At 39.0% G+C, this 27,771-nt stretch overlaps 1 protein-coding gene across 1 annotated transcript in view; it reads left to right on the top strand.

Annotated features, from left to right (window-relative positions):
• The window catches only part of LOC129008626 (protein kinase C-binding protein NELL1-like), a 462,105-nt gene that overhangs the window by 166,912 nt on the left and 267,422 nt on the right, over window positions 1-27,771 (top strand). Inside the window, exon 4 of the mRNA XM_054441007.2 lies at window positions 22,947-23,117. Coding sequence (XP_054296982.2) covers window positions 22,947-23,117 — 171 coding nt within the window. The remainder of the gene's footprint in view (window positions 1-22,946; window positions 23,118-27,771) is intronic.

Raw genomic sequence — 27,771 nt, 5'->3', positions numbered from 1 at the left:
GGTGGCAAAAAATAGTATATTTATACTTGCTTTCATAGCATAGGAAACCTTTGGAAAAACGTTCTCTTCTTCCTAACAAATGATGCTTGCGCAATGGGACATTTGTATTCAAAAGAATTAACTGGACAAAGATCCTATGCCTTTTACAAAAATTAACTCAAAATAGATTATGTACTTTAATGTAAAATGCAAAACTATAAAACTCCTAAAAGAAAACATAAGAGAAAATCTACATAACCTTCGGTTCAGTGATGAGCTTTTAGGTACAACATGAATAGAATGATCCATGAAAGAAAAAGTTGTTAAGTTAGATTTTTATTAAATCTTAAGCCTTCTGCTCTACCAGAAAGATTATTAAGAGATTAAAAAAACAAGTGATAGATTGGGAGAAATATTTGAAAAACACACATTTGAGGAAGGATTTATATCCAACATATATAAGAACACTTGAAATGAGAACACATGGACACAGGAAGGGGAACATCACACTTCGGGGACTGTTGTGGGGTGGGGGGAGGGGGGAGGGATAGCATTGGGAGATATACCTAATGCTAGATGACGAGTTGGTGGGTGCAGCGCACCAGCATGGCACATGTATACATATGTAACTTACCTGCACGTTGCGCACATGTACCATAGAGCCTAAAGTATAATAATAATAATAATAATAATAATAAACAAAAAAAAAGAAAAAAAAAAAAAAAAAAAGAAATTCAACAATAAGTAAACTCAACAATAAGTAAACAGGGGGAGGAGCCAAGATGGCCGAATAGGAACAGCTCTGGTCTACAGCTCCCAGCGTGAGCGAGGCAGAAGATGGGTGATTTCTGCATTTCCAACTGAGGTACCAGGTTCATCTCACTGGGGAGTTCCAGACAGTAGGTGCAGGACAGTGGGTGCAGCGCACCCTGCGTGAGCCAAAGCAGGGCGAGGCATCGCCTCACCTGGGAAGTGCAAGGGGTCAGGGAATTCCCTTTCCTAGTCAAAGAAAAGGGTGACAGATGGCACCTGGAAAATCAGGTCACTCCCACCCTAATACTGTGCTTTTCCAATGGGCTTAAAAAATGGCACACCAGGAGATTATATCCTGTCCTGGCTTGGAGGGTCCTACGCCCACAGAGTCTGACTCATTGCTAGCACAGCAGTCCGAGATCAAACTACAAGGCGGCAGCGAGGCTGGGGGAGGGGAGCCCACCATTGCCAAGTTAGTTGTTTGATTAGGTAAACAAAGCGGCCGGGAAGCTTGAACTGGATGGAGCCCACCACAGCTCAAAGAGGCCTGCCTGCCTCTGTAGGCTCCACCTCTGGGGGCAGGGCACAGACAAACAAAAAGACAGCAGTAACCTCTGCAGACTTAAATGTCCCTGTCTGACAGCTTTGAAGAGAGTAGTGGTTCTCCCAGCATGCAGCTGGAGATCTGAGAAGGGGCAGACTGCCTCCTCAAGTGGGTCCCTGACCCCCGAGCAGCCTAACTGGGAGGCACCCCCCAGTAGGGGCGGACTGAAACCTCACATTGCTGGGTACTCCTCTGAGACAAAACTTCCAGAGGAATGATCAGGCAGCAGCATTTGCGGTTCACCAATACACGCTGTTCTACAGTCACCGCTGCTGATACCCAGGCAAACAGGGTCTGGGGTGGACCTCTAGCAAACTCCAACCGACCTGCAGCTGAGGGTCCTGTCTGTTAGAAGGAAAACCAACAAACAGAAAGGACATCCACACCAAAAACCCATCTGTACGTCACCATCATCAAAGACCAAAGGTAGATAAAACCACAAAGATGGGAAAAAAACAGAGCAGAAAAACTGGAAACTCTAAAAAGCAGAGCGCCTCTCCTCCTCCAAAGGAATGCAGCTCCTCACCAGCAACGGAACAAAGCTGGAAGGAGAATGACTTTGAAGAGTTGAGAGATGAAGTCTTCAGACGATCAAACTACTCCGAGCTACAGGAGGAAATTCGAACCAATGGCGAAGAAGTTAAAAGCTTTGAAAAAAAATTAGGTGAATGGCTTACTAGAATAACCAATGCAGAGAAGTCCTTAAAGGACCTGATGGAGCTGAAAACCAAGGCATGAGAGCTACGTGAAGAATGCAGAAGCCTCAGTAGCCGATGCGATCAACTGGAAGAAAGGGTATCAGTGATGGAAGACAAAATGAATGAAATGAAGCAAGAAGAGAAGTTTAGAGAAAAAAGAATAAAAAGAAACAAACGAAGCCTCCAAGAAATATGGGACTATGTGAAAAGACCAAATCTACGTCTGATTGGTGTACCTGAAAGTGACGGGGAGAATGGAACCAAGTTGGAAAACACTCTGCAGGATATCATCCAGGAGAACTTCCCCAATCTAGCAAGGCAGGCCAACATTCAGATTCAGGAAATACAGAGAACACCACAAAGATACTCCTCGAGAAGAGCAACTCCAAGACACATAATTGTCAGATTCACCAAAGTTGAAATGAAGGAAAAAATGTTAAGGGCAGCCAGAGAGAAAGGTCAGGTTACCCACAAAGGGAAGCCCATCAGACTAACAGCTGATCTCTTGGCAGAAACTCTAAAAGCCAGAAGAGAGTGGGGAACAATATTCAACATTCTTAAGAAAAGAATTTTCAACCCAGAATTTCATATCCAGCCAAACTAAGCTTCATAAGTGAAGGAGAAATAAAATCCTTTACAGACAAGCAAATGCTGAGAGATTTTGTCACCACTAGGCCTGCCCTACAAGAGCTCCTGAAGGAAGCACTAAACATGGAAAGGAACAACCTGTACCAGCCACTGCAAAAACATGCTAAATTGTAAAGACCATCAAGGCTACGAAGAAACTGCATCAACTAACGAGCAAAATAACCAGCTAACATCATAATGACAGGATCAAATTCACACATAACAATACTAACCTTACATGTAAATGGGCTAAATGCTCCAATTAAAAGACACAGACTAGCAAATTGGATAAAGAGTCAAGACCCATCAGTGTGCTGTATTCAGGAAACCCATCTCACGTGCAGAGACACACATAGGCTCAAAATAAAGGGATGGAGGAAGATCTACCAAGCAAATGGAAAACCAAAAAGGCAGGGGTTGCAATCCTAGTCTCTGATAAAACAGACTTTAAACCAACAAAGATCAAAAGAGACAAAGAAGGCCATTACATAATGGTAAAGGGATCAATTCAACAAGAAGAGCTAACTATCCTAAATATATATGCACCCAATACAGGAGCACCCAGATTCATAAAGCAAGTCCTGAGTGACCTACAAAGAGACATAGACTCCCACACATTAATAATGGGAGACTTTAACACCCCACTGTCAACATTAGACAGATCAACGAGACAGAAAGTCAACAAGGATACCCAGGAATTGAACTCAGCTCTGCACCAAGCAGACCTAATAGACATCTACAGAACTCTCCACCCCAAATCAACAGAATATACATTTTTTTCAGCACCACACCACACCTATTCCAAAATTGACCATATCCTTGGAAGTAAAGCTCTCCTCAGTAAATGTAAAAGAACAGAAATTGTAACAAACTGTCTCTCAGATCACAGTGCAATCAAGCTAGAACTCAGGACTAAGAATCTCACTCAAAACCGCTCAACTACATGGAAACTGAACAACCTGCTCCTGAATGACTACTGGGTACATAACGAAATGAAGGCAGAAATAAAGATGTTCTTTGAAACCAACGAGAACCAAGACACAACATACCAGAATCTCTGGGATGCATTCAAAGCAGTGTGTAGAGGGAAATTTATAGCACTAAATGCCCACAAGAGAAAGCAGGAAAGATCTAAAATTGACACCCTAACATCACAATTAAAAGAACTAGAAAAGCAAGAGCAAACACATTCAACAGCTAGCAGAAGGCAAGAAATAACTAAAATCAGAGCAGAACTGAAGGAAATAGAGACACAAAAAACCCTTCAAAAAATAAATGAATCCAGGAGCTGGTTTTTTGAAAGGATCAACAAAATTGATAGACTGCTAGCAAGATTAATAAAGAAAAAAAGAGAGAAGAATCAAATAGATGCAATAAAAAATGATAAAGGGGATATCACCACCGATCCCACAGAAATACAAACTACCATCAGAGAATATTACAAACACCTCTATGCAAATAAACTAGAAAATCTAGAAGAAATGGATAAATTCCTCAACACATACACCCTCCCAAGACTAAACCAAGAAGAAGTTGAATCTCTGAATAGACCAATAACAGGAGCTGAAATTGTGGCAATAATCAATAGCTTACCAACCAAAAAAAGTCCAGGACCAGATGGGTTCACAGCCGAATTCTACCAGAGGTACAAGGAGGAGCTGGTACCATTCCTTCTGAAACTATTCCAATCAATAGAAAAAGAGGGAATCCTCCCTAACTCATTTTATGAGGCCAGCATCATCCTGATACCAAAGCCTGGCAGAGACACAACAAAAAAAGAGAATTTTAGACCAATATCCTTGATGAACATTGATGCAAAAATCCTCAATAAAATACTGGCAAACAGAATCCAGCAGCACATCAAAAAGCTTATCCACCATGATCAAGTGGGCTTCATCCCTGGGATGCAAGGCTGGTTCAATATACGCAAATCAATAAATGTAATCCAGCATATAAACAGAACCAAAGACAAAAACCACATGATTATCTCAATAGATGCAGAAAAGGCCTTTGACAAAATTCAACAACCCTTCATGCTAAAAACTCTCAATAAATTAGGAATTGATGGGACGTATCTCAAAATAATAAGAGCTATTTATGACAAACCCACAGCCAATATCATACTGAATGGGCAAAAACTGGAAGCATTCCCTTTGAAAACTGGCACAAGACAGGGATGCCCTCTCTCGCCACTTCTATTCAACATAGTGTTGGAAGTTCTGGCCAGGGCAATTAGGCAGGAGAAGGAAATCAAGGGTATTCAATTAGGAAAAGAGGAAGTCAAATTGTCCCTGTTTGCAGATGACATGATAGTATATCTAGAAAACCCCATTGTCTCAGCCCAAAATCTCCTTAAGCTGATAAGCAACTTCAGCAAAGTCTCAGGATATAAAATCAATGTGCAAAAATCACAAGCATTCTTATACATCAATAACAGACAAACAGAGAGCCAAATCATGAGTGAACTCCCATTCACAATTGCTTCAAAGAGAAGAAAATACCTAGGAATCCAACTTACAAGGGATTTGAAAGACCTCTTCAAGGAGAACTACAAACCACTGCTCAAGGAAATAAAAGAGGATACAAACAAATGGAAGAACATTCCATGCTCATGGGTAGGAAGAATCAATATCATGAAAATGGCCATCCTTCCCAAGGTAATTTACAGATTCAATGCCATCCCCATCAAGCTACCAATGACTTTCTTCACAGAATTGGAAAAAACTACTTTAAAGTTCATATGGAACCAAAAAAGAGCCCGCATCGCCAAGTCAATCCTAAGCCAAAAGAACAAAGCTGGAGGCATCACGCTACCTGACTTCAAACTATACTACAAGGCTACAGTAACCAAAACAGCATGGTACTGGTACCAAAACAGAGATATAGATCAATGGAACAGAACAGAGCCGTCAGAAATAATGCCACATATCTACAACCATCTGATCTTTGACAAACCTGAGAAAAACAAGAAATGGGGAAAGGATTCCCTATTTAATAAATGGTGCTGGGAAAACTGGCTAGCCATATGTAGAAAGCTGAAACTGGATCCCTTCCTTACACCTTATACAAAAATCAATTCAAGATGGATTAAAGACTTAAATGTTAGACCTAAAACCATAAAAACCCTAGAAGAAAACCTAGGCAATACCATTCAGGACATAGGCATGGGCAAGGACTTCATGTCTAAAACACCAAAAGCAATGGCAACAAAAGCCAAAATTGACAAATGGGATCTAATTAAACTAAAGAGCTTCTGCACAGCAAAGGAAACTACCATCAGAGTGAACAGGCAACCTACAAAATGGGAGAAAATTTTCGCAACCTACTCATCTGACAAAGGGCTAATATCCAGAATCTACAATGAACTCCAACAAATTTACAAGAAAAAAACAAACAACCCCATCAAAAAGTGGGCGAAGGACATGAACAGACACTTCTCAAAACAAGACATTTATGCAGCCAAAAAACACATGAAAAAATGCTCACCATCACTGGCCATCAGAGAAATGCAAATCAAAACCACAATGAGATACCATCTCACACCAGTTAGAATGGCGATCATTAAAAAGTCAGGAAACAACAGGTGCTGGAGAGGATGTGGAGAAATAGGAACACTTTTACACTGTTGGTGGGACTGTAAACTAGTTCAACCCTTGTGGAAGTCAGTGTGGCGATTCCTCAGGGATCTAGAACTAGAAATTCCATTCGACCCAGCCATCCCATTACTGGGTATATACCCAAAGGACTATAAATCATGCTGCTATAAAGACACATGCACACGTATGTTTATTGCGGCATTATTCACAATAGCAAAGACTTGGAACCAACCCAAATGTCCAACAATGATAGACTGGATTAAGAAAATGTGGCACATATACACCATGGAATACTATGCAGCCATAAAAAATGATGAGTTCATGTCCTTTGTAGGGACATGGATGAAATTGGAAATCATCATTCTCAGTAAACTATCGCAAGAACAAAAAACCAAACACCGCATATTCTCACTCATAGGTGGGAATTGAACAATGAGAACACATGGACACAGGAAGGGGAACATCACACTTTGGGGACTGTTGTGGGTTGGGGGGACGGGGGAGGGATAGCATTGGGAGATATACCTAATGCTAGATGACGAGTTGGTGGGTGCAGTGCACCAGCATGGCACATGTATACATATGTAACTTACCTGCACATTGGGCACATGTACCATAAAACCTAAAGTATAATAATAATAATAATAATAATAATAAAAGAAAAATAAAAAAAAAAGAATGCCAGAAAAAGAAACACATTGAAATTAAGATTATTGCTTTTGGCTGGGTGCAGTGGCTCATACCTGTAATCCCAGCACTTTGGGAAGCCAACATGGGAGGATTGCTTGAGCCCAGTTCAAGACCAGCTTGGGCAACAAAGCAAGACCTCATCTCTATTATTAAAAAAAAAAAAAAGACTATTGCATTTGATTCTGGTTTCATTATGTTACACTTCCTTATTTCCTTCAAGTTGATGAGTCACACTTATGCAGTTTTTTCTCCTAATGTGACTTTAACATTCTTCTTGTAAAATATCACTCATTTCTGAAACTTATTTGTCTTTTTTTTTCTGGAATTCAAACTCAAATGCCACCATTATTTTTAAGTGTCATCTATGTGCCAGGCTCTGTGCTAGGTGCTTGAACATACCTAGCTATTATCTCCCTTTCATAGATTAAAAAAATCAAGGTTCAGAGAATCCAAGTGAATGGCTCAAGATCATCCAATTAGTAAGTAGTAGCTGAGAGAATGACAAATAAGTCTTAACCGTAAACCAGTGAGAAAGAACTTTAGGAGCAATATGATCAAACAGCATGGAAGAATATGCAGACAGAGTTATTTGCTTTTCTTCAAAAAAGGGTGGGGAAGAGAGTCAGGGAAGTCTTTGTGAAGGAGATGAAATGTAATCTACTAGGTGGCCAGTCAGTCCACAAACAATTGGAGTTGACTGATGTGGAAAAATATTTTTCTTTTTATTTCCTCTGTTCTCAGTTGTGTATAATAGTTTATGTCTATGATATATAGTGCAAAGTAAATAAATTACCATTAAATAGAAGATTAAACGGTAAAAAAAAAAAAAAAAAAAAAGAAGAGCTAACTACCCTAAATATATATGCACCCAATACAGGAGCACCCAGATTCATAAAGCAAGTCCTGAGTGACCTACAAAGAGACTTAGACTTCCACACAATAATAATGGGAGACTTTAACACCCCACTGTCAACATTAGACAGATCACCGAGACAGAAAGTTTAACAAGGATACCCAGGAATTGAACTCAGCTCTGCACCAAGCGGACCTAATAGACATCTACAGAACTCTCCAGCCCAAATCAACAGAATATACATTCTTCTCAGCACCACACCATGCCTACTCCAAAATTGACCACATAGTTGGAAGTAAAGCACTCCTGAACAAATGTAAAAGAACAGAAATTATAACAAACTGTCTCTCAGACCACAGTGTAATCAAACTAGAACTCAGGATTCAGAAACTCACTCAAAACCGCTCAACTACATGGAAACTGAACAACCTGCTCCTGAATGACTACTGGGTAAATAATGAAATGAAGGCAGAAATAAAGATGTTCTTTGAAACCAACGAGAGCAAAGACACAACATACCAGAATCTCTGGGACACATTCAAAGCAGTGTGTAGAGGGAAATTTATAGCACTAAATGCCCACAAGAGAAAGCAGGAAGGATCTAAAATTGACACCCTAACATCACAATTAAAAGAACTAGAAAAGCAAGAGCAAACACATTCAAAAGCTAGCAGAAGGCAAGAAATAACTAAGATCAGAGAAGAACTGAAGGAAATAGAAACACAAAAAACCCTTCAAAAAATTAGTGAATCCAGGAGCTGGTTTTGGAAATGATCAACAAAATTGATAGACCGCTAGCAAGACTAATAAAGAAGAAAAGAGAAAAGAATCAAATAGATGCAATAAAAAAATGATAAAGGGGATATCACCACTGATTGCACAGAAATACAAACTACCATCAGAGAATACTATAAACACCTCTACGTAAATAAACTAGAAAATCTAAGAGAAATGGATAAATTCCTCAACACATACATCCTCCCAAGACTAAACCAGGAAGAAGTTGAGTCTCTGAATAGACCATTAATAGGCTCTGAAATTGAGGCAATAATCAATAGCTTACCAAGCAAAAAAAGTCCAGGACCAGATGGATTCACAGCCAAATTCTACCAGAGGTACAAAGAGGAGTTGATACCATTCCTTCTGAAACTATTCCAATCAATAGAAAAGAGAGAATCCTCCCTAACTCATTTTAAGAGGCCAGCATCATCCTGATACCAAAGCCAGGCAGAGACACAACAAAAAAAGAGAATTTTAGACCAATATGCCTGATGAACATCGATGCAAAAATCCTCAATAAAATACTGGCAAACTGAATCCAGCAGCACATCAAGAAGCTTATCCACCAAGATCAAGTGGGCTTCATCCCTGGGATGCAAGGCTGGTTCAACATACGCAAATCAATAAACATAATCCAGCATATAAACCGAACCAAAGACAAAAACCACATGATTATCTCAGTAGATGCAGAAAAGGCCTTAGACAAAATTCAACAACCCTTCATGCTAAAAACTCTCAATAAATTAGGTATTGATGGGACATATCTCAAAATAATAAGAGCTATCTATGACAAACCCACAGCCAATATCATACTGAATGGGCAAAAACTGGAAGCATTCCCTTTGAAAACTGGCACAAGACAGGGATGCCCTCTCTCACAACTCCTATTCAACATAGTGTTGGAAGTTCTCGCCAGGGCAATCAGGCAGGAGAAGGAAATAAAGGGTATTCAATTAGGAAAAGAGGAAGTCAAATTGTCCCTGTTGCAGATGACATTATTGTATATCTAGAAAACCCCATTGTCTCAGCCCAAAATCTCCTTAAGCTGATAAGCAACTTCAGCAAAGTCTCAGGATACAAAATCAATGTGCAAAAGTCACAAGCATTCTTATACACCAATAACAGACAAACAGAGAGCCAAATCATGAGTGAGCTCTCATTCACAATTGCTTCAAAGAGAATAAAATACCTAGGAATCCAACTTACAAGGGATGTGAAGGACCTCTTCAAGGAGAACTACAAACCACTGCTCAATGAAATAAAAGAGGATACAAAGAAATGGAAGAACATTCCATGCTCATGGATAGGAAGAATCAATATCGTGAAAATGGCCATACTGCCCAAGGTAATTTATAGATTCAATGCCATCCCCATCAAGCTACCAATGACTTTCTTCACAGAATTGGAAAAAACTACTTCAAAGTTCATATGGAACCAAAAAAGAGCCCACGTTGCCAAGTCAATCCTAAGCCAAAAGAACAAAGCTGGAAGCATCATGCTACCTGACTTCAAACTGTACTACCAGGCTACAGTAACCAAAACAGCATGGTACTGGTACCAAAACAGAGATATAGACCAATGGAACAGAACAGAGCCCTCAGAAATAATGCCGCATATCTACAACTATCTGATCTTTGACAAACCTGAGAAAAACAAGCAATGGGGAAAGGATTCCCTATTTAATCAATGGTGCTGGGAAAACTGGCTAGCCATATGTAGAAAGCTGAAACTGGATCCCTTCCTTACACCTTTTACAAAAATTAATTTGAGATGGACTAAAGACTTACATGTTAGACCTAAAACCATAAAAACCCTAGAAGGAAACCTAGGCAATACCATTCAGGACATAGGCATGGGCAAGGACTTCATGTCTAAGACACCAAAAGCAACGGCAACAAAAGCCAAAATTGACAAATGGGATCTAATTAAACTAAAGAGCTTCTGCACAGCAAAAGAAACTACCATCAGAGTGAACAGGCAACCTACAGAATGGGAGAAAATTGTTGCAACCTACTCATCTGACAAAGGGCTAATATCCAGAATCTACAATGAACTCAAACAAATTTACAAGAAAAAAACAAACAACCCCATCAATAAGTGGGTGAAGGATATGAACAGACACTTCTCAAAAGAAGACATTTATGCAGCCAAAAGACCCATGAAAAAATGCTCATCATCACTGGCCATCAGAGAAATGCAAATCAAAACCACAATGAGATACCATCTCACACCAGTTAGAATGGCGATCATTAAAAAGTCAGGAAACAACAGGTGCTGGAGAGGATGTGGAGAAATAGGAACACTTTTACACTGTTGGTGGGACTGTAAACTAGTTCAGCCATTGTGGAAGTCAGTGTGGCAATTCCTCAGGGATCTAGAACTAGAAATACCATTTGACCTAGCCATCCCATTACTGAGTATATACCCAAAGGATTATAAATCATGCTGCTCTAAAGACACATGCACACATATGTTTACAGTGGCAGTATTCACAATAGCAAAGACTTGGGACCAACCTAAATGTCCAACAACGATAGACTGGATTAAGAAAATGTGGCACACATATACCATGGAATACTATGCAGCCATAAAAAGTGATGAGTTCATGTCCTTTGTAGGGACATGGATGAAATTGGAAACCATCATTCTCAGCAAACTATTGCAAGGACAAAAAACCAAACACTGCATGTTCTCACTCATAGGTGGGAATTGAACAATGAGAACACAGGGACACAGGAAGGGGACCATCACACACCGGGGACTGTTGTGGGGTGGGGGGAGGGGGGAGGGATAGCATTGGGAGATATACCTAATGCTAAATGATGAGTTACTGGGTGTAGCACACCAACATGGCACATGTATACATATGTAACAAACCTGCACGTTGTGCACATGTACCCTAAAACTTAAAGTATAATAATAATAAAATAAAAACAACAAGTAAACAAACCTATTTTTTAAAATAGGCAAAATAGCTGAATAGACATCTTACTAAAGAAGATATGTAAATGGGAAATAAGCATATTACAATGCTCAATATTATTTATCATTAGGGAAATGCTAATTAAAACAATGAGATACCATTACACACCAATTAAAATGGGTAAAATCAAAAAAAACCCCAACAATACCAATTGCTGGTGGGAATGAATAGCAACAGGAATCCTTGTTTATTGCTGGTCTGAGTGTAATGTAGTATGGCCACTTTGGAAGACAGTTTGGCAGTTTCTTACAAAGCTCAACATAGTCTTATCACAAAAGCCAGCAATTGCACTTCTAGGTATTTACTGAATTGATGTGAAAACTTATTTTCACAAAAAATCCTGCATATAAACAGGAAGCAACCAAGTCCTTCAATAAGTAAATGGATAAATAAACTGTGGTACATCTATATGATGGAGTATTACTCAGCTATAAAAAAAAGTATGATTAAACCATGCAAAGACACAGGTGAAACTTTTTTTTTATGGTTGATCCTATTTGGATGAATCTTTAATGCATATTACTAAGTGAAAGAACCCAATCTGAAAAGGCTGAATACTGTATCATTCCATTTATATGACATTCTGGAAAAAGCCAAAAAAAAAAAAAGATTAAAACAACATAACAAACAGATTAATGATTTCCAAGGCTTTGGGAGTTGGGGGAGTGTTAAATAGCTGAAGAACAGAGGAATTTTTTAGGCAGTGGAACTATTGGGTGTAATTCTGTAATGGTGGACACATGAGACTATGCATATGTTAAAAGCCACAGAACCTTACAGCACAGAGAGTAAACCTCAATGTGTGCATATTTTAAAAAATCATTTAGGAAGTTAAGACATCCCAGGATGGAATTCAGAATGTAACTGAATTATCTAACTGTATTACAAATGTGTGAAATAACCTCAACAATGGGGATTGGGGAAATAGGAGCTGATTTCCGGAACTTTGGAAATGAATGGAGTATGTAGGACTAAAGGCGGAAGGAACTGTATATAGACACTTCACTTGAGTTAATACAGTTGTTTACCTAAGGGTATTGGTTAATGATTTTAAAACCATTATACACGTATACAGAAAGTGAATAATTAAGTAAATGAATGGTAGATTATGGGAGATTACAGATAAGCATGGGACAGAGACTAGAATTATGTATGTGATAACGGATTAGAGTTTAAGACATCAGTATGAATTCATGTTTAGCTTACTCTAGATACAAATGGATACATATAGAAATATTTATAGATATGTGTATATATACTAATTGCTATACACACACGTATTTCTTTGCTCTGTTGGCTGAGAGAGCTCAGAAGCAACAATACCTTGTAGCCATGAGCACACATAGTGGGCAAATCTTGATTTCCAATACCATTCTCCAGTAAAAGGAACAAGGCTTCCTTGGAGAGATGGTTGATTTTAGGATTGGGTCAGGAAATATGTAAGATGAGCCTTGAGCATCTTGTAGTACTAGAAAATAAGGAAATGCTCAAAACAAAATAAAACGAAACAAGAAACACGATGGGAGTAAGTCAAAGAAACCAGCTGAAAAACGTCCAACAGCTAAAGCTGGAACAATTTGAGCAACAAAATAAACAGTGTTAGATTGTAACCCAAAGTAAAAAATGATAACCCATGAGTCTACACTGACATAATGAGTGTTTGAATAAATAAATGAGAATAAATCTCCCATGCAGTAAAATTCTAAGTAATTTATGTAAAATGAATATTTTCATTTCAATATTCCATCCTCAAGGAGGTGGAATATAACTCCCCACTCCTTAAGTATGAGCTCCACAGGGTGTCTTCCTTCCAAAGAGGACAGTATAAAACTGGGAGGTGGAAGAGTATTTTTATAATGGAGAAAACTGACCAACACTTAGCCAGGGAGATGAACCCTGATAGTAACATCAATAGTGATGTCATGTAGGAGAATGCATTCTTAGATACGATACTGTGAGAATTGCACATTACTTCTATGGTATTCCTCCCCAAAAGTCACAATCCTAGTATAATTATGAGAAAAATTAGACAAATCCCAATTGTCAGATATTTTACCAAATACCTGGCCAGTACTCCTCAAAACTGTCAAGGTCATAAAAAAACAAGGCAAGTCTGAACTGGCACAGCTATAAGGAGCCTGAGGAGGCATGACAAACAAATGTATTGTAGCATCCTAGATAAGAATGTGGAACCTAAAAAGGGTATTAGGTAAAAACTAAGAAAATCTAAATAAAATATAGACTTGGTTAATAATCTATTAATATTGGTTCATTAATAGGGCAGACTGGGTGTGGGCTATGTGGAAACTCTATTTTTGTAATTTTCTGCGAATATAAAACTATTGTAAAAGAGTTTATCATAAAAAACTTTGTACAAATACATGGGACACCAACACTAGTTGCCTATGAGGGTTGTTGGATGCTGAGAAGACTGGGTGCAGGATGGGAGGGAAATTTTTCGCTGAGTACCTTTATAGATATATCAGATTATTTCTGAACAATAGAAATAAAAAAATTTAGAAAACTGAAGATTATATTTCTTGTTTGAGAACAATAATATTTCTTCTTTAAGCATTTTAGATAAAATTTAGAAACAAGTATAGAAAGTGCTACATATGTTTTGGTCGTTAGTACAATTACCATTACCACTACAACTACAACCACCATGATATATTTAGTACCTATTTCCTAAATCTTGCTATTCATAAACATCTTAATTTTGAGTTCCTGGAGATCCAAAGTTATACCTTAGTCTTAAGATGGAGTTGTGCAATTCCAAGCTTAGTGCCTTCGGCTTGGTTGCTTAATAAATGTTTTTATTTGACTTTATTTGCAGGCCTTGACAATCAAAACCAAATGATTCCTCTCCCCTTGTCCTGCTAAATTAGCTTATTTTTTTTTTAAGTGTTTTCTGCCACTGATTTTATTTTTCTATCTTAACTTGCCTGAAGTTTCATGTATTTTTCCTGGTTCTCTAGGGAAGTTAGAAGCCAGCCTTTACTTTGTTAAATACAGCGTGGCTAATACCATGTGGATTTTTAAAGAGTGCAGTAGAACAATTTTGAATGGGCATAAAGAGCCTGAGTTTTACATTTCATTTAACAGTGAGTGTTTTATTTTCAATAACAAAGGCAGTTTGTAATTGCTGTCACGATTAATCTCTTCTATATGTTTGCTAAGAGGATTGAGTACAGAACTAATATGTAACCTTACAACTACAAGTAAAAATCACCAGATCTAGTCTAAACAAGAGAAAGGGGGAGGCAGAAAAGCACTTCTTTCTGAGAAAAGGCAGAATGTGTATGCTTTCAGCAGCATCACACCTTTGTAAGGCTGTTTATTTTCATGTATATAGAAAGATGAAGGGAAATCATAATCAGTATTGGACACTAGGCAGTTTGTAAGGCGATTTACAAACGTTTGTCATTTTATTCTCAAAAGAAATCTGTGAAGTAGATGTTTATTTTCAACTAGATGAAGAAAAGAAGGCTTAGGGAAATGGTGTATCCTGCCCACATTCACACATGGATTGAATGGCAGAGGGGAGGGATTGATCACAAGATGTCTGGGTTCTGAAGCCTCTTTACACCTGGCATATTTTTTTCTGGTATATATTCTGTTTCCATATTGCTCTGAATAAAGGAAACAGAAGTTGAGAGTACCAGAAGTTTATCTAGGAAAATCAGGACTTTAGTTTAGTCAAATAGCTCTGTAGCCTTAAAGAGCACATGGACCTGGAACCCAAAGATATCTGATTTGTGAAAGAACCACCAACGGGGCCACTTCCATTTGTGTAAACAAGAAGCTTGAGGCCAAAATGCTTGGGTTTGATACAAGAAAAATAATAGATTAATGAGAAAGGTATCAAAGTAGTCCTAAGGTATTTGTTTCTTTAAGTAGCCTCTGAAAACCATGTATTTTAAAACATATAATGGTTTATTTATATTAAATTACATTTTTGGTAGAATTCCATTTTTATAAGTTAAAAGAAAATGTATAGTTATGTATCTGTGGTGCTATTTATAAGCAGAAAATCAACATTTTGAGATTTGGTTATCTGGCCAGGCATTTAGTAGAAACATACTTAAGTTATAGTTTTAATTTTTAAAGGTATAATAAAAATCTGTATACCTGAAGTTAGAGTGTTCCAGTTTCTATTGATGTATAAAAAAAACTACCCCAAAACTTTTGCTCACAGTTTCTGTGGTTCAGGAATTTGGACAGAGCCCAGAAAAGATGGCTTATCTCTATGCAACCACTTTTGTGGTTTCAGTGAGAAGAGTGGGCAGCTGGGCAGGCCAGCTGGAGGTGTTTTCACTCATAAAGCTGGTGTTTACAATGGCTGTTGGCTGGGATCCCAGTTGGGGTTGTCAACTAGAGCACCTACATGCCACCTCCCCAGTACGGTCTGGACTTCCTCACAGCAAGGTGGCCTCAGCGTAGTTGGACTTCTTACAAGGTGACTTAGGGATTAAAGCACAAGTGTTCTGGTAAACAAGATAGAAACTGCGTTTTTACATTTATGGAAGTCACCAAGCATTACTTTTGCCCTTAAAGTACTTACAAGTCCATCCAGGTTCAAGGGGGAGGAGACACAGTTCCCACCTTTCAAGGTAAGGAATGTGAAATTCACATTGTAGAAGAGTATGCCAGATGGGAGATGTTGTTTTCCCAACAGAATATTAAGCCATGTAATTCAGGTTGTCTGTGATATACAGGACAGGAGATGACTGTGTTCATGCCTGCTGCCATTGCTTTTTACTTATAGACTAGCAATAACTTGTGCCCGTTGTTACTTTTCAGCGTTTTTTCTTTTTGCCTTTCTTCAGTTTCATGTTTCTGTACCTCTCTTTACTGACTCAAGGTAGACTAGTAATCTCTAAATTTCATTGGTGATTATCAGTAAAAGTTTATTTTTGTTTACTTCCCAGTTCAATGTTAATCTGCATGAGGAAAGGTATCTCTGCTCCATGAAGTCATTTATAGACCCAGACTTTTTCCACCATATGGTGCCACCACCCAATAAGGCCTCAGAATTCTCCACTGGAAGTCCGCTACTGGTGTAGATAAGGCACATCCTATGTTAACTGTTTTGGCCTGGACATAATACACAGCACCTCTGCTCATGTTTTTTTTTTTTTGTTTTTTTTTTTTTTTTTTTTTTTTTGGTGACAGCTACTCATGTGGTCCCTCCTAGATTCAAGGAAACTGGGGAATATACTTTAGTATGTGCCCAGTGCCCAGGGAGAAGGCGGGGTATAGATATTGGCTACATCTGCTACACTTACCTCTCCTTCCTCTCTCCTCCAGGCTGATAAGGAGTCAGGAGCCTGAATGTTGACATAATATCATGCATAGAATGAAACTAATTGACCAACCAATCAGATGCAAATTAGCATAAGAATTCTAGGAATTTAGACCTGAGCTGGACTTTAAAAATTATTTAGTTCAATAGTTTAAAACTATTTTTGGAGGTGGATCTCTTTTATCCAGATGAAATCTTACGGGAAACTCCAATTTATGTAATAGATGGCAGTGAAGTTGCTCTGGTTAAAAAAGGTTATAGGCCTCATCTTTTCCCTCTGCCATACACTCTAAGAGCCTTTTGAGGAATCCTAGGGCTTTGCAGATCAGATATAATTACTTTATTTAAAACACATTAAAAAACTGAGGCACAGAGGGGCAGGGACATGATATGCCAAAAATTACATGGTTTGTCTGGCAGGTTTCAGGTTGCAACTCAAGCTTCAGTAGTCCCACTACTATTTACTTAAAAATGGTGGTACTGCCTCTTTTTCAGGACACATAGCCATTGAGACCCCTGGTCTAAGGTGGGGCATGGTATACCTGCCTTGTGTTGTTGGCTTAATCTCTTTATTAGCCAAACAGTGGACTTAGGACCAGGAAAGAGACAGGAGCTTCAGCATGGGCTAGGCACGGTGGCTCACGCCTCTAATCCCAGCAGTTTGGGAGGCCGAAGCAGGTGGATCACTTGAGGTCAGGAGTTCGAGACCAGCCTGGCCAACATGGTGAAACCCTGTCTCTACTAAAAATACAAAAATTAACCAGGTGTGGTGGCGGGGCGCCTGTAATCCCAGCTACTCAGGAGGCTGAGCCAGAAGAATGGCTTGAACGTGGGAGGTGGAGGTTGCAGTGAGCCAAGATGGTGCCACTGCAGCCTGGGCAACAGAGTGAGACTCCATTTAAAAAAAAAAAAAAAAAAAAAAGAGCTTCAGCATGAACAACCATAGCATTTCTTTCCAGAGTGATGAGATTAGCATAAAGAATGAGGGCTGGCACCTGGGTCTGCAACAGTCTGACTTGGCAGCATACCTTGACTAGGGCATCATGAGAACCATGGATGGAGGCTGCCTGAGTTCACGTGAACTGTTTTGTCCTCTGACCCTGATGTGATCATGCCACTGTACCCAGTGAGCCTGGAACTAGACTGCTTTTGTTTAAATCCTGGATCTATTCTTATCTACTCATACAAACTTGGGCAAGTTATTTAATCTTTCTGTACTTTGGTTTCATCTTTTATAAAATAGGGATGATAATAGTTGGTAATTTTTAAGGTTGTTATGAGGATTACATGAGTAAATATTTGCAGACTAGTGCCTGGCCCATAGTCACTACTATAGAAATATTTGTTAAAACAAGTAAAATATCTTACAGGTTTGTGGTAGGAATTATTTTGATATGAAATATACAGACCTAAAGGCAGTTCTCCTAGTAATGATTAGTACTCAATAAGTATTAGCTATTATTACATAAATAATGTTAGCTATATTATTTTTGTTATCATTGTTATTATTATTGCCCATAAAAATAGAATTACCCTTTATTGAGGTCCTACAAAATTGTAGGCAGTATGCTGGGAAACTTATTTTTTTCATCATTTTTAGGATTTTCCGGGATTTGTGGAAATGATCTACCCAGGTACTCTCTCTCTATATGTGGTGGCTTATTCCTTTTATAGAAAGTAGCTGGACACCTGCCTGGCTTTCTCTGTATCTGGAAAGTCCTGCTAGGGGTACACACTGGGAAAGGATGTCATCTTGTTTCCCAAATCCATTTTGCTTTGACCTCTCCACCCAGACTCCTAGGAAGCAATGGTTTGTTCAGGGCCATAGAAAAATCATTGTTGGAATGTAAACAGGTACTGCACTAACTCTGGAGCTCTTTGGGTGTGATGTATTTCTCTAAATAGCTAGTGTATATCCTTGTAGAATAACTGGAGAAGAGACCTTTTCTAAGAAATGTTTTACCTTTACTTGTGATTTAGTGCTGGATGCCATCTAAAATTAACTTTTACTGTTTTCACTCTTGTACACAGAGTGAAAAGCCACATAATTCATCCAGCAATAATCACTTTAACATTTTGAATATATCAAGCCCTTCTATTATATATATAAAAATATAATATATTTTATATATTATATAAATATAACATTTTATATAAATATATGAATATAAAATTTTTATTATAAATATATAAATATAAAATTATATTATATATTTTAATATGTATGTAATCTCAAAATAGGATACCTTTGGTATCGATTTTGGGGAAAATGATAAAAATTTTAATAAAAATAACTTGATTGATCTTTACCTACATTTTTAGAATTATTGTTCCTAAATTTATTTGCAGATCTACTAAGGAATTCAGATAGTCTTATGAAAATTGACTTCAGTTCATGGTAATACTGATTGTACCTGATACCCAAGGGTGGACCTTTGGGGAATTATGCATGTTGATTCTGGGTTGGGTCTACCTTGCACTTAAGCAAAGGCCTGGGCTTAAAAAATTCAGCTAAGTAAATACAGGTTGGAAAAGATTTGCCTTCGTAACATTTTGTGTGAAAGGTCGTGGGGTGTTAGTTGATGAGAAAGTCAGTGTAGGCATAGTTGTGCACAGCTCAGAGCAAAGCAGGTGATAGTGTCACTGTACTTTGCATTAGACCACATCTGTGCAAATGCCTTTATTCCTGAATGCTGTATTTAAGTGGAAAATTGATTCATTTGATCATGCCTAGCGCATGGTGACCAACATGGGGAAGGCTGCAAAGAGGAAGAAGGCAGAATCCTTGTCCAGGAGGGGCTCATAGTTTAGATGGAGATGGGAGTATAAAGGAAGGAACCAGGATGCTTGGCTTGAAAAAGAAGAGGGAATATCACTGCTGTTTTCAAATATTTGCAGGATGAGCAGACTTTTCTGGGAGTGAAGGCAGTTTGTTGGAACAACACACTTGGCTGAGGTCCAAGGCTAAGGGCTTGCAAAATCTTTTGCTTACAAAATCTGGCTTATAGTTTTATCATTTATACAGCTGCCCTCCCCAGAGACTCTTGAAAAGACCCCAATACACCTGAGTCCTAAAGAATGAGGACTGGTTAGGGGTAGATTGCTCACTAGATACCAGCCTACTGTCACTTCCAGTGTCCTCCTTCTACCTGGCAGCACCACATGGCTCCTATTCACTTGCTCATAGCGTCAAACTTCTGCTCCCCTCATGACCAGCTGGCCAGAAAGTAAGGCAACACCTGGCATACTACTATAGTGCTTCTTAAACACAGATGTAAACATAGAACATGAATCATCTGGGAGTTTTGTTGAAATGCAGATTCTGCTGCAGTAGTCCTTGGGGTTATCCCAATAATTTGAATTTCCACAGATGATGCTGCTATTGGTGGTCTATAGACCACCCTGAGTCACAAGGTTCTACTAGAAAACATGAGTCTTCCCTCCAGGCTACAGCCAAATCCCATCAGGCCAAATGACTTTCTGCTCAGAGTTGCCTCACATCTTTATTTGTAGAGCATTACTGCCTGGAAATATTGCCTTATTTTCCTCCCAGCCCTCATGAAAGAACTTTAACCAGATGTTGCTTAGCCATCCAGTGTTTTTATTATTGCTAAGGCCGCTTCAGCAGTTATCTGATATGTTTTTTCAAAAATATATCATCTTGATTTTCATCCAAGTTGCATGAGATGCAGCACTTTTTGAGTATGTGCAGGATGTGGCCAGAAACTTCAGTCTAAGATACAAGTATCATTTGCCTGACATTAAGACAGACTTCTTTTCTCATAGCTATATATTTGTGATTACCCCAATGTAATCACTGACTCCAGTGCTTTATAAAGTGATCTCTAAGAGATCTGTTTATAATACATTGAACACTTGCTCAATGAGGCCACAACCCCAAAAATAATGATGAAATCTGGTTAAATGTATTTGCCTCCCTGTTTAATGATTCCATCAGGTGACTTATGTGAGTATTTCTAATTGTCATTGATTGAAGCCCTTTCAAGGTCATGTCCCTTCCCCCAGTAGTTGCTTATTGGTCAAAGTGAAGTAATTGAGAGATTTCTCATGATGTGTGAATCCTGGTAAGATCTCAAATATAAGTTCGTGGTGCATTTCTATACAGGTGCTAAATGGTCTTGGGCAAGATACTTAATATCTTTGATCATCTACAAAATAGGGATAATGAAATCTACCTTAAAGAAATTAAAAAGATGATGTCTATGAAAGCACTTGCCATATTCCTGGCACATGACAATCATTCATTAAATGATTTTTTTTGCCTCCTCCTTTGTTCCTGTTAGGCAATTTTCCACCTTTTTTTTGGGAGGGGGGAGGGACATATTTTACTTCCTTCTTCATTAGTCACAAAGCACCTTCAGAAGTGGGATATATATTTTAAACCCCTTTTTAGTTTTTCATTATGTGTTCAGTAAAGACATGTTGAATGAATTAATGAATGGCCAATAGTCTGTAACATCTTCTTGACCTCTAAGTTCTCTGATTGTTTGATTCTTCAGTGTTCTAACAACTTAGAAGAAACTGGAGAATTCCCTTAAAATAAATGTCTTCTTTGTTAAAGCATTTCCTTTTGTGCAGTCTTATAAAGTATGTATTACATAAATTATTACTAATAAGTGTGAACCTGGGCCTAGAAGCTGGCTGCTATGGTATAAATAACCTCTTTTAGTTTATGACCTCGGGCATGATTCTTTGTACTGGTGCAAATGAGGTGGGTCAGAGGCTGGTCTTGACTCTCTGCTTGCCCTTCACTGTTTACTTTGGAAAGATCTGTGAAAGATGAGCAAGAAATATGTATTTGTTCTTTGGCATGACTTTTGGGATTCAGGCACAATAGAGGCTGAATTTCCTGATATATTCGTTTTAGTCCTCATAGAAGATGCATTTCTTTTAGATTAAATACAGTTTGGCTCGTGGGGTTAGCCAGCTCATTGGATTAGAACAGAAGCAGCAGGCCCTTCCAAATCTAGGGATTAAGCCTAGTTACTTGTCTAGGGGAATCACTCTGGAGTTGCCTATATGAATGAGTTGGTGGAGTTAGTGTCTGGTGAGGCTATCCTCACCACTTTGTCATCATGCCTCTGGGATGGGCAACAAACTGGCAGAAAGTGCATACACTGTCAAATTTAGATCTCAGTATAAATCTGGTTTGGGTGTGTTTAATCCTTAATCTCAGTTTTTAAGTTTTTTAAAAAAGATAATACCAGTCTCATAGGTTTTTTGAGTGATAAATTAGTATATGTGAAATACCTAGTGCAAGCCCTGGCAGTGAGATCAGGCCCAATATTGATGACAATGACACATTTCAGAAGAGAGGCATAGGAAACAAAATAGTTTTGGCACCTGTGAAAGTACCAGCCCTGTTGTGTGCCTGAGGAGTGTCCCAAAGTTGCTTGTAGCATTTTATGACTGAAGTGCAGACCACAGTGGTAAGGCTAAGAATTTCTTATGGGTTTGAAAAACAGGATCATAATCTTGGAAAAGAAAAAACTTAATTGCATATTTCATGACTAGCTTCAACCTTTTCTCCCCTACTCATTATCTAGGAATTGTTATTCAATTATATCTTTTTGTTTACAGAGAAGAAAAAAGACTAATCTTTTCATTCTGACAATGTATTTCAATCCCTGATGTCCAATATGACTTCTGTTTCCCTTTAATTATTGAAAAAGTAAAGATAATAGTTCTAAAAATAACCATCAATAGACCCATTCCACATGAATGGCCTGTTTTAGACATTCATGGAATGAGGGTCCTGATTTGTACTTCGAAGTATTTAAGAAACACTGCACTGAGTTTTGCTAATTAGCTGTGGCTTGTTACCTCACGGTGGATCAGTTGATCTCTGTTTCAGAGGCTCAAGATGTTGCCATGAGGGTTCTCAGATAACAGATTCATTGGGTGTCCTACGGTGAATTGATTTGAAGTCTTGGCTCTTTGTGCCATGTTTAGCTAATTTTAGATTGTGAGAGACCTGGTAGTAAGGGGTTGAGGGATTGATGATGGCTGTGATATCCAGAACTAAAATAAAACAGATGTTTGTTCCTTTACATACAGCTATTTTGAACTGGAGAGCAGCGGCCTGAGGGATGAGATTCGGTATCACTACGTACACAATGGGAAGCCAAGGACAGAGGCACTTCCTTACCGGATGGCAGATGGACAATGGCACAAGGTTGCACTGTCAGTTAGCGCCTCTCACCTCCTGCTCCATGTCGACTGTAACAGGTATTTCTTTGTCTTTGAGCGTTGCTGATTCTGCCCTTGAAATCAAGCAATGGAAAAGGGGAAAAAATATCAAATTCCTTCAAGACTTGCCAGGAAACAAACACCAAGGGACCCTAATTGTAATTTAACCTACCAAATGGGACATTAGGCATGCTGAAATGACCAACTGTAATATGATAAGAAAACAGTTCATTAAGATGAAACTGTATCCCGTGATTAGGAGCAAATGTACAGAAGGTTGATTGCAGATTAGGGAATAGTAAGTGCACCTCAGTGTGCTCCAGGCACTGGCTGGAATTCCATGGAGCTGTGATCACAGTTAACGGTGATATATTGTTGTTGAGTTCTTTCCACTTGGGAGCGAATAAGCTTGTCTACCTTGGAATGAATCTGAGAAGCCTGTGCCACTGAAGCAGCTAATTCTATTTCACTTCATCAAGCTCACCTTTGCTTAAATATCTTTTCCAAATGGAGGCTTCTTAAAGAGACTGTTCTTTGAGCCTTTTGGAATTGATGCCATGTATTTTCTCCAGAGGAATGAGCCTTCCAGCTTGTCAGGGGATGGTGGGACTAGGGGGTTTCACAGGAGGTTTTGGGTTGGGGTGGGATGGAAATGTTGTCTCCCTTGTCTGTCACTGGAGCCAGGTTTAATGAAAATTGAAGAAGGAGGGAGACCATTGGTTTCTATTGGATCATTTATGGCTGGACAGCTGGATAATGGTGTTCAAGGGGAAAGTTTTTATCTCTCCATAACCCACTGAAAATCCTTATGGATAGTGACCCGAGTCCAATTACAGATTTTTTTTGCATTCTGAGCAGTGCCCATGCATTGTTGATTCTCATTAATGATGCCATCAAAGTTAAAATGACTTTTCAGCCACACAAGGCTTGCTCCCTTGAACCCAGGATAAAGAACAGGCATACTGGGGATAGCCTCCCTTCCAAAAACCATCAAGAGGAGAGATATTCCAAGTCAGTTTCAGACCACATTTCTAATGAGAAGATCCTTGAATGTGCCTGCCACTCTGGCTCTGCAGTCTCTTTTAGAAGAGTTGGAAGGGCAGGGAACTGTTGTCAGCCTCAAGGGAAGGTTTGCCATCTTGAGGTGAGTCTTGGTCCATTTTGATGTGACCTATTTAAGGTGCTTTTTAGACTTCTGAAGAATTGTGGTTTCCACCAGATATAATAAGTATGTCTGGACAGAGTTTCCATAGAAACCACTAGCTCCTTTGTACCCTGCAGACTGGGGCTGGGCAGCCTGGATAAAGCCAATGCTTAGCTGCTATATCCATTTTCACTTTCAAGAGCTCATTGCCCCCTTCAATTCTCTAGATTTAAAGTGGCCTGTCAGGCAACACTCCTGTGACCCACTGTGACCTACCATCCACATGCTGTCCAAATGGGATTGCAGAGGAAGAGCCCTGCTTGTCCTTCTAAGCCACAGGACAGAAAGAGGCCACAAAACCCTAGTTTCGTAATTTCCAACTTAAGAGTCCTAGAGATACTGTTGTTTTCTTGCTATGCAGTTTTTTGTTTCTTCCTTCTAAAAGTTTTACTCGTTTCCTGACATTCTTCTCTCTGGAGCAGTTCTTAGCTGGTGCTTGGCCTTTAGTGCTCAGTCCACGTTTATGGTGGTTGTTGTTATTTACTCCGCATATCAATGGAACCTCTTTGACCCTGCCTTCAAACTTTCATACTCTGTACGTCCTTCATGGCAACCATGACCTCTCTACCAGGAGAGTGAGAAGAGGATGGGAGATCTGTAGTTCACAGTATTCTTTAGAGTTATTGCCATTTATAAAGAATTGACTGAGGGTGTTCCAAATATTCCTTCTGTTTTCTTAATATTTTTCATACTTTGGCTTGTGGCATAACATGTCCCTTATGTAAGATCTTGGAGGGAAAACTTATGAAGTTGCTGCTAGTTAATGATTCGTAGACTCTAAACACAAATACATTTTTCAGGTAGGTCAGGAGAAAAAATGGCCCCAAAAGACTGGGTCATAAGGAAAGTAAATTTTGATTTTCATGTAGGAAAAGTCTAGAAACATGGTTTCAAAATCTGACTATACCTAAGAATTACCTGGGGAACATATTAAAAAAATAGATGACCAGGCTTTGCCTCTGACCTACTGGATTAGATTCCCTGAGGGTGGAACCTGAGAAGCAGTATTTTTAACAAGCCCTCCATATAGGTTCCATGCAGGCAGTCTACCCTTGGTGCATGGACTGGTGTTTCAAAACCACTGGTTTAGAAAGAGGGGAAGGAATTTGGTGGAGAGGTTGGGCTTCAACAAATAAATGAAGTCTTGGAAGACCAGTTACCTGAAGGAGGGTAAGAAGGAGAAAAGGATTAAGGAGAGGGTAGTGTCTAACGCATGAAACAAACTTTACCTTCTTCGCAAGTGTCTTCCCAGCCAGAACTTGCCAACTTTACAGTAGCAGAAGCTCTGTCCCATATATCAAGATGCTGGTTCTATCACTTTTAGTCTCACCCACCCTCACAGAGAGTGAATTTCAGCTATCCATTACTACTTTGTGATTCTTATTTTTTGATCCCTATTACTCTCAGAGTTTTTCTCAACCTCTCACACAGTAGTGTTCTGCTGATTAGAGCATGAAAGGAGATGATGTTAGATAACATTTGAATTTTGATTGTGCTAGGCACAGTGCTGTGTACTTTACATAGATTAACTTATTCAATACTCATCCTATTAGTTTTTCCTCTTTTTAAAATGAGGAAACTGAGATTATATATTTGTAATCCTGCTACTAATAAATGGCAGCACCAGGATTTGAACCCCAGTTTGACCTATGAGTGTTTGCATCTAGCTACTACTAAGCTATTTAGCCCAATAGTAGGGACCATTGACACTTTATTTGGTACATGAGGGAAGGCCAAGATTAAATGTGAGTAGTTTGTTCCTTTCTAGTATTTCCCCGCCACATGTTTTATATTGCTAATCCTGGGAGCTGCTTGGAAAGATGTGAAATCTAATTGATGGAACCCTTTGCGTTGGTGCTGGAGAAGGGATATACATTTATTGAGCCTCTACTATAGGCCAGGTAATGTTCTAGGAATAGTATTCCTTAAGATAACCATATGGGGACAGTTTTACTAGACTCATTTTGCAGATTTGGAAATAGAATATCTCAAGATAAATAACTAGGTGTCAATCACATAATATAATAAGCATATAACCAAAACTTTGAGTCTGAATCTATCTCCAAAGCCTTAGTCTAACCCACCCTCCAGGTCACCTCTATAGTGTGCTAATGACATGTACTGCCAAAGACAAGGTCACAACCACACCAGGGAGTCTTCCCAAGGGAGAGATACTACAGAAGGTTCAGGGACCATGAAAACATCTAAAATCAAGAATAGATTTCCCATATAATTCCATTGCTCTGAGGAATATTACTATGGCAGGATTTTGCACATTATTTTTTTAGGTCAGAATTGAGAAACAGCTTTTTCAGACCTAATTGTACAAATTGTCACAAGAAAAGCAACTGCTAATTTAGTCGGTTCAACACTTTCTGCTTGCTACTGAGACACTTTTCTCCTTGCTTCAGCTGTTTAGCTGGGCCTAGTTAGAAGTTCCTGATGTGTGGATAGCAGATTACCTCAAGCTAGAAACATAAAAGGAACCATTCAGTTGGGTGGGCAGACTGATTATCTCCATTGCCTTGGGTTTTTCTCTGGCTGCCTTTTATATTAAGAGTTGCCAATAAAGCCTAGAATGAAACCTGAACAAATCTTCCTTAGATTCACCCTCTCCCTTCTCAGCTCACTTTACAGCCTGTGTCTATTACTCAAAGGACAGAATCCACCAACATCTGGGATTCAGTGCATAAGCAACCTTTCCCTTTCACAACAAAATGAATTTTATTTCCTTCTCTTTATTTGTAACTTTTAATTTTCATTCAGCCCATCAAATTTATTTATTGAGCATACTATCTCTGCCAGGCTGTGTAGGATACAAGGAAATAAGAGTCCTTGCCATCAGGAAGTTCTTGGCTTATTCATTTAGTCATTTTAAATTCGTTCTGAAACCACCAGAGCCCCTCACAGTGATTGGGCCTAGTCCCTGGGTATCAGAGGAAGCCTGGATGCAGACAGGAGCCCTGCAAGCAGGCTGATTTGATAACTCGCAATGGCAGCTGAACAGTGGAAAGAGCTGGAAACAGTGAACTCCCAGCATCTTGGTCCTGAAGTGACAGTAGAGCTGAGCTCCTCAGCAGCTAAGAGATGGATGGCTTTTAATTCACCCAGCCTTTGGCCAGCACTTTTTGTAATATGCTGGCGTCCCTACCCTGTGTTAAACTCCTTATGCCTCATTGCTGGAAAAATTCAGCTCTTAAGTGCAGTCTATCACATTTCACCTTAGCTCTTATTTTTTCAGACTTGTTCAAATGTGTATGGCACATACACACACATCTGCAGCCCGATTGTCACCTTGACAGGGAGTTAACAAGTGATTAGTCTAGACTAGACTAAACATATTTATCTTTTACTTTTAACACATGCCATTTATTATCCACAGAACACATCCAATTTTTGCATACAACTGATCTTGAAATGTATGCAGAATCCAAAACTAAACTTGCTACAAATCACGGAATGAGTCAGTAATTCAAGGTTTCTATCTAA

The sequence above is a fragment of the Pongo pygmaeus genome, chromosome 9, assembly GCF_028885625.2.
Source record: "Pongo pygmaeus isolate AG05252 chromosome 9, NHGRI_mPonPyg2-v2.0_pri, whole genome shotgun sequence".
Taxonomy (NCBI): domain Eukaryota; kingdom Metazoa; phylum Chordata; class Mammalia; order Primates; family Hominidae; genus Pongo; species Pongo pygmaeus.
Note: the sequence above shows the minus strand (reverse complement) of the source record. Positions and strands in the feature narration are given on the sequence as shown.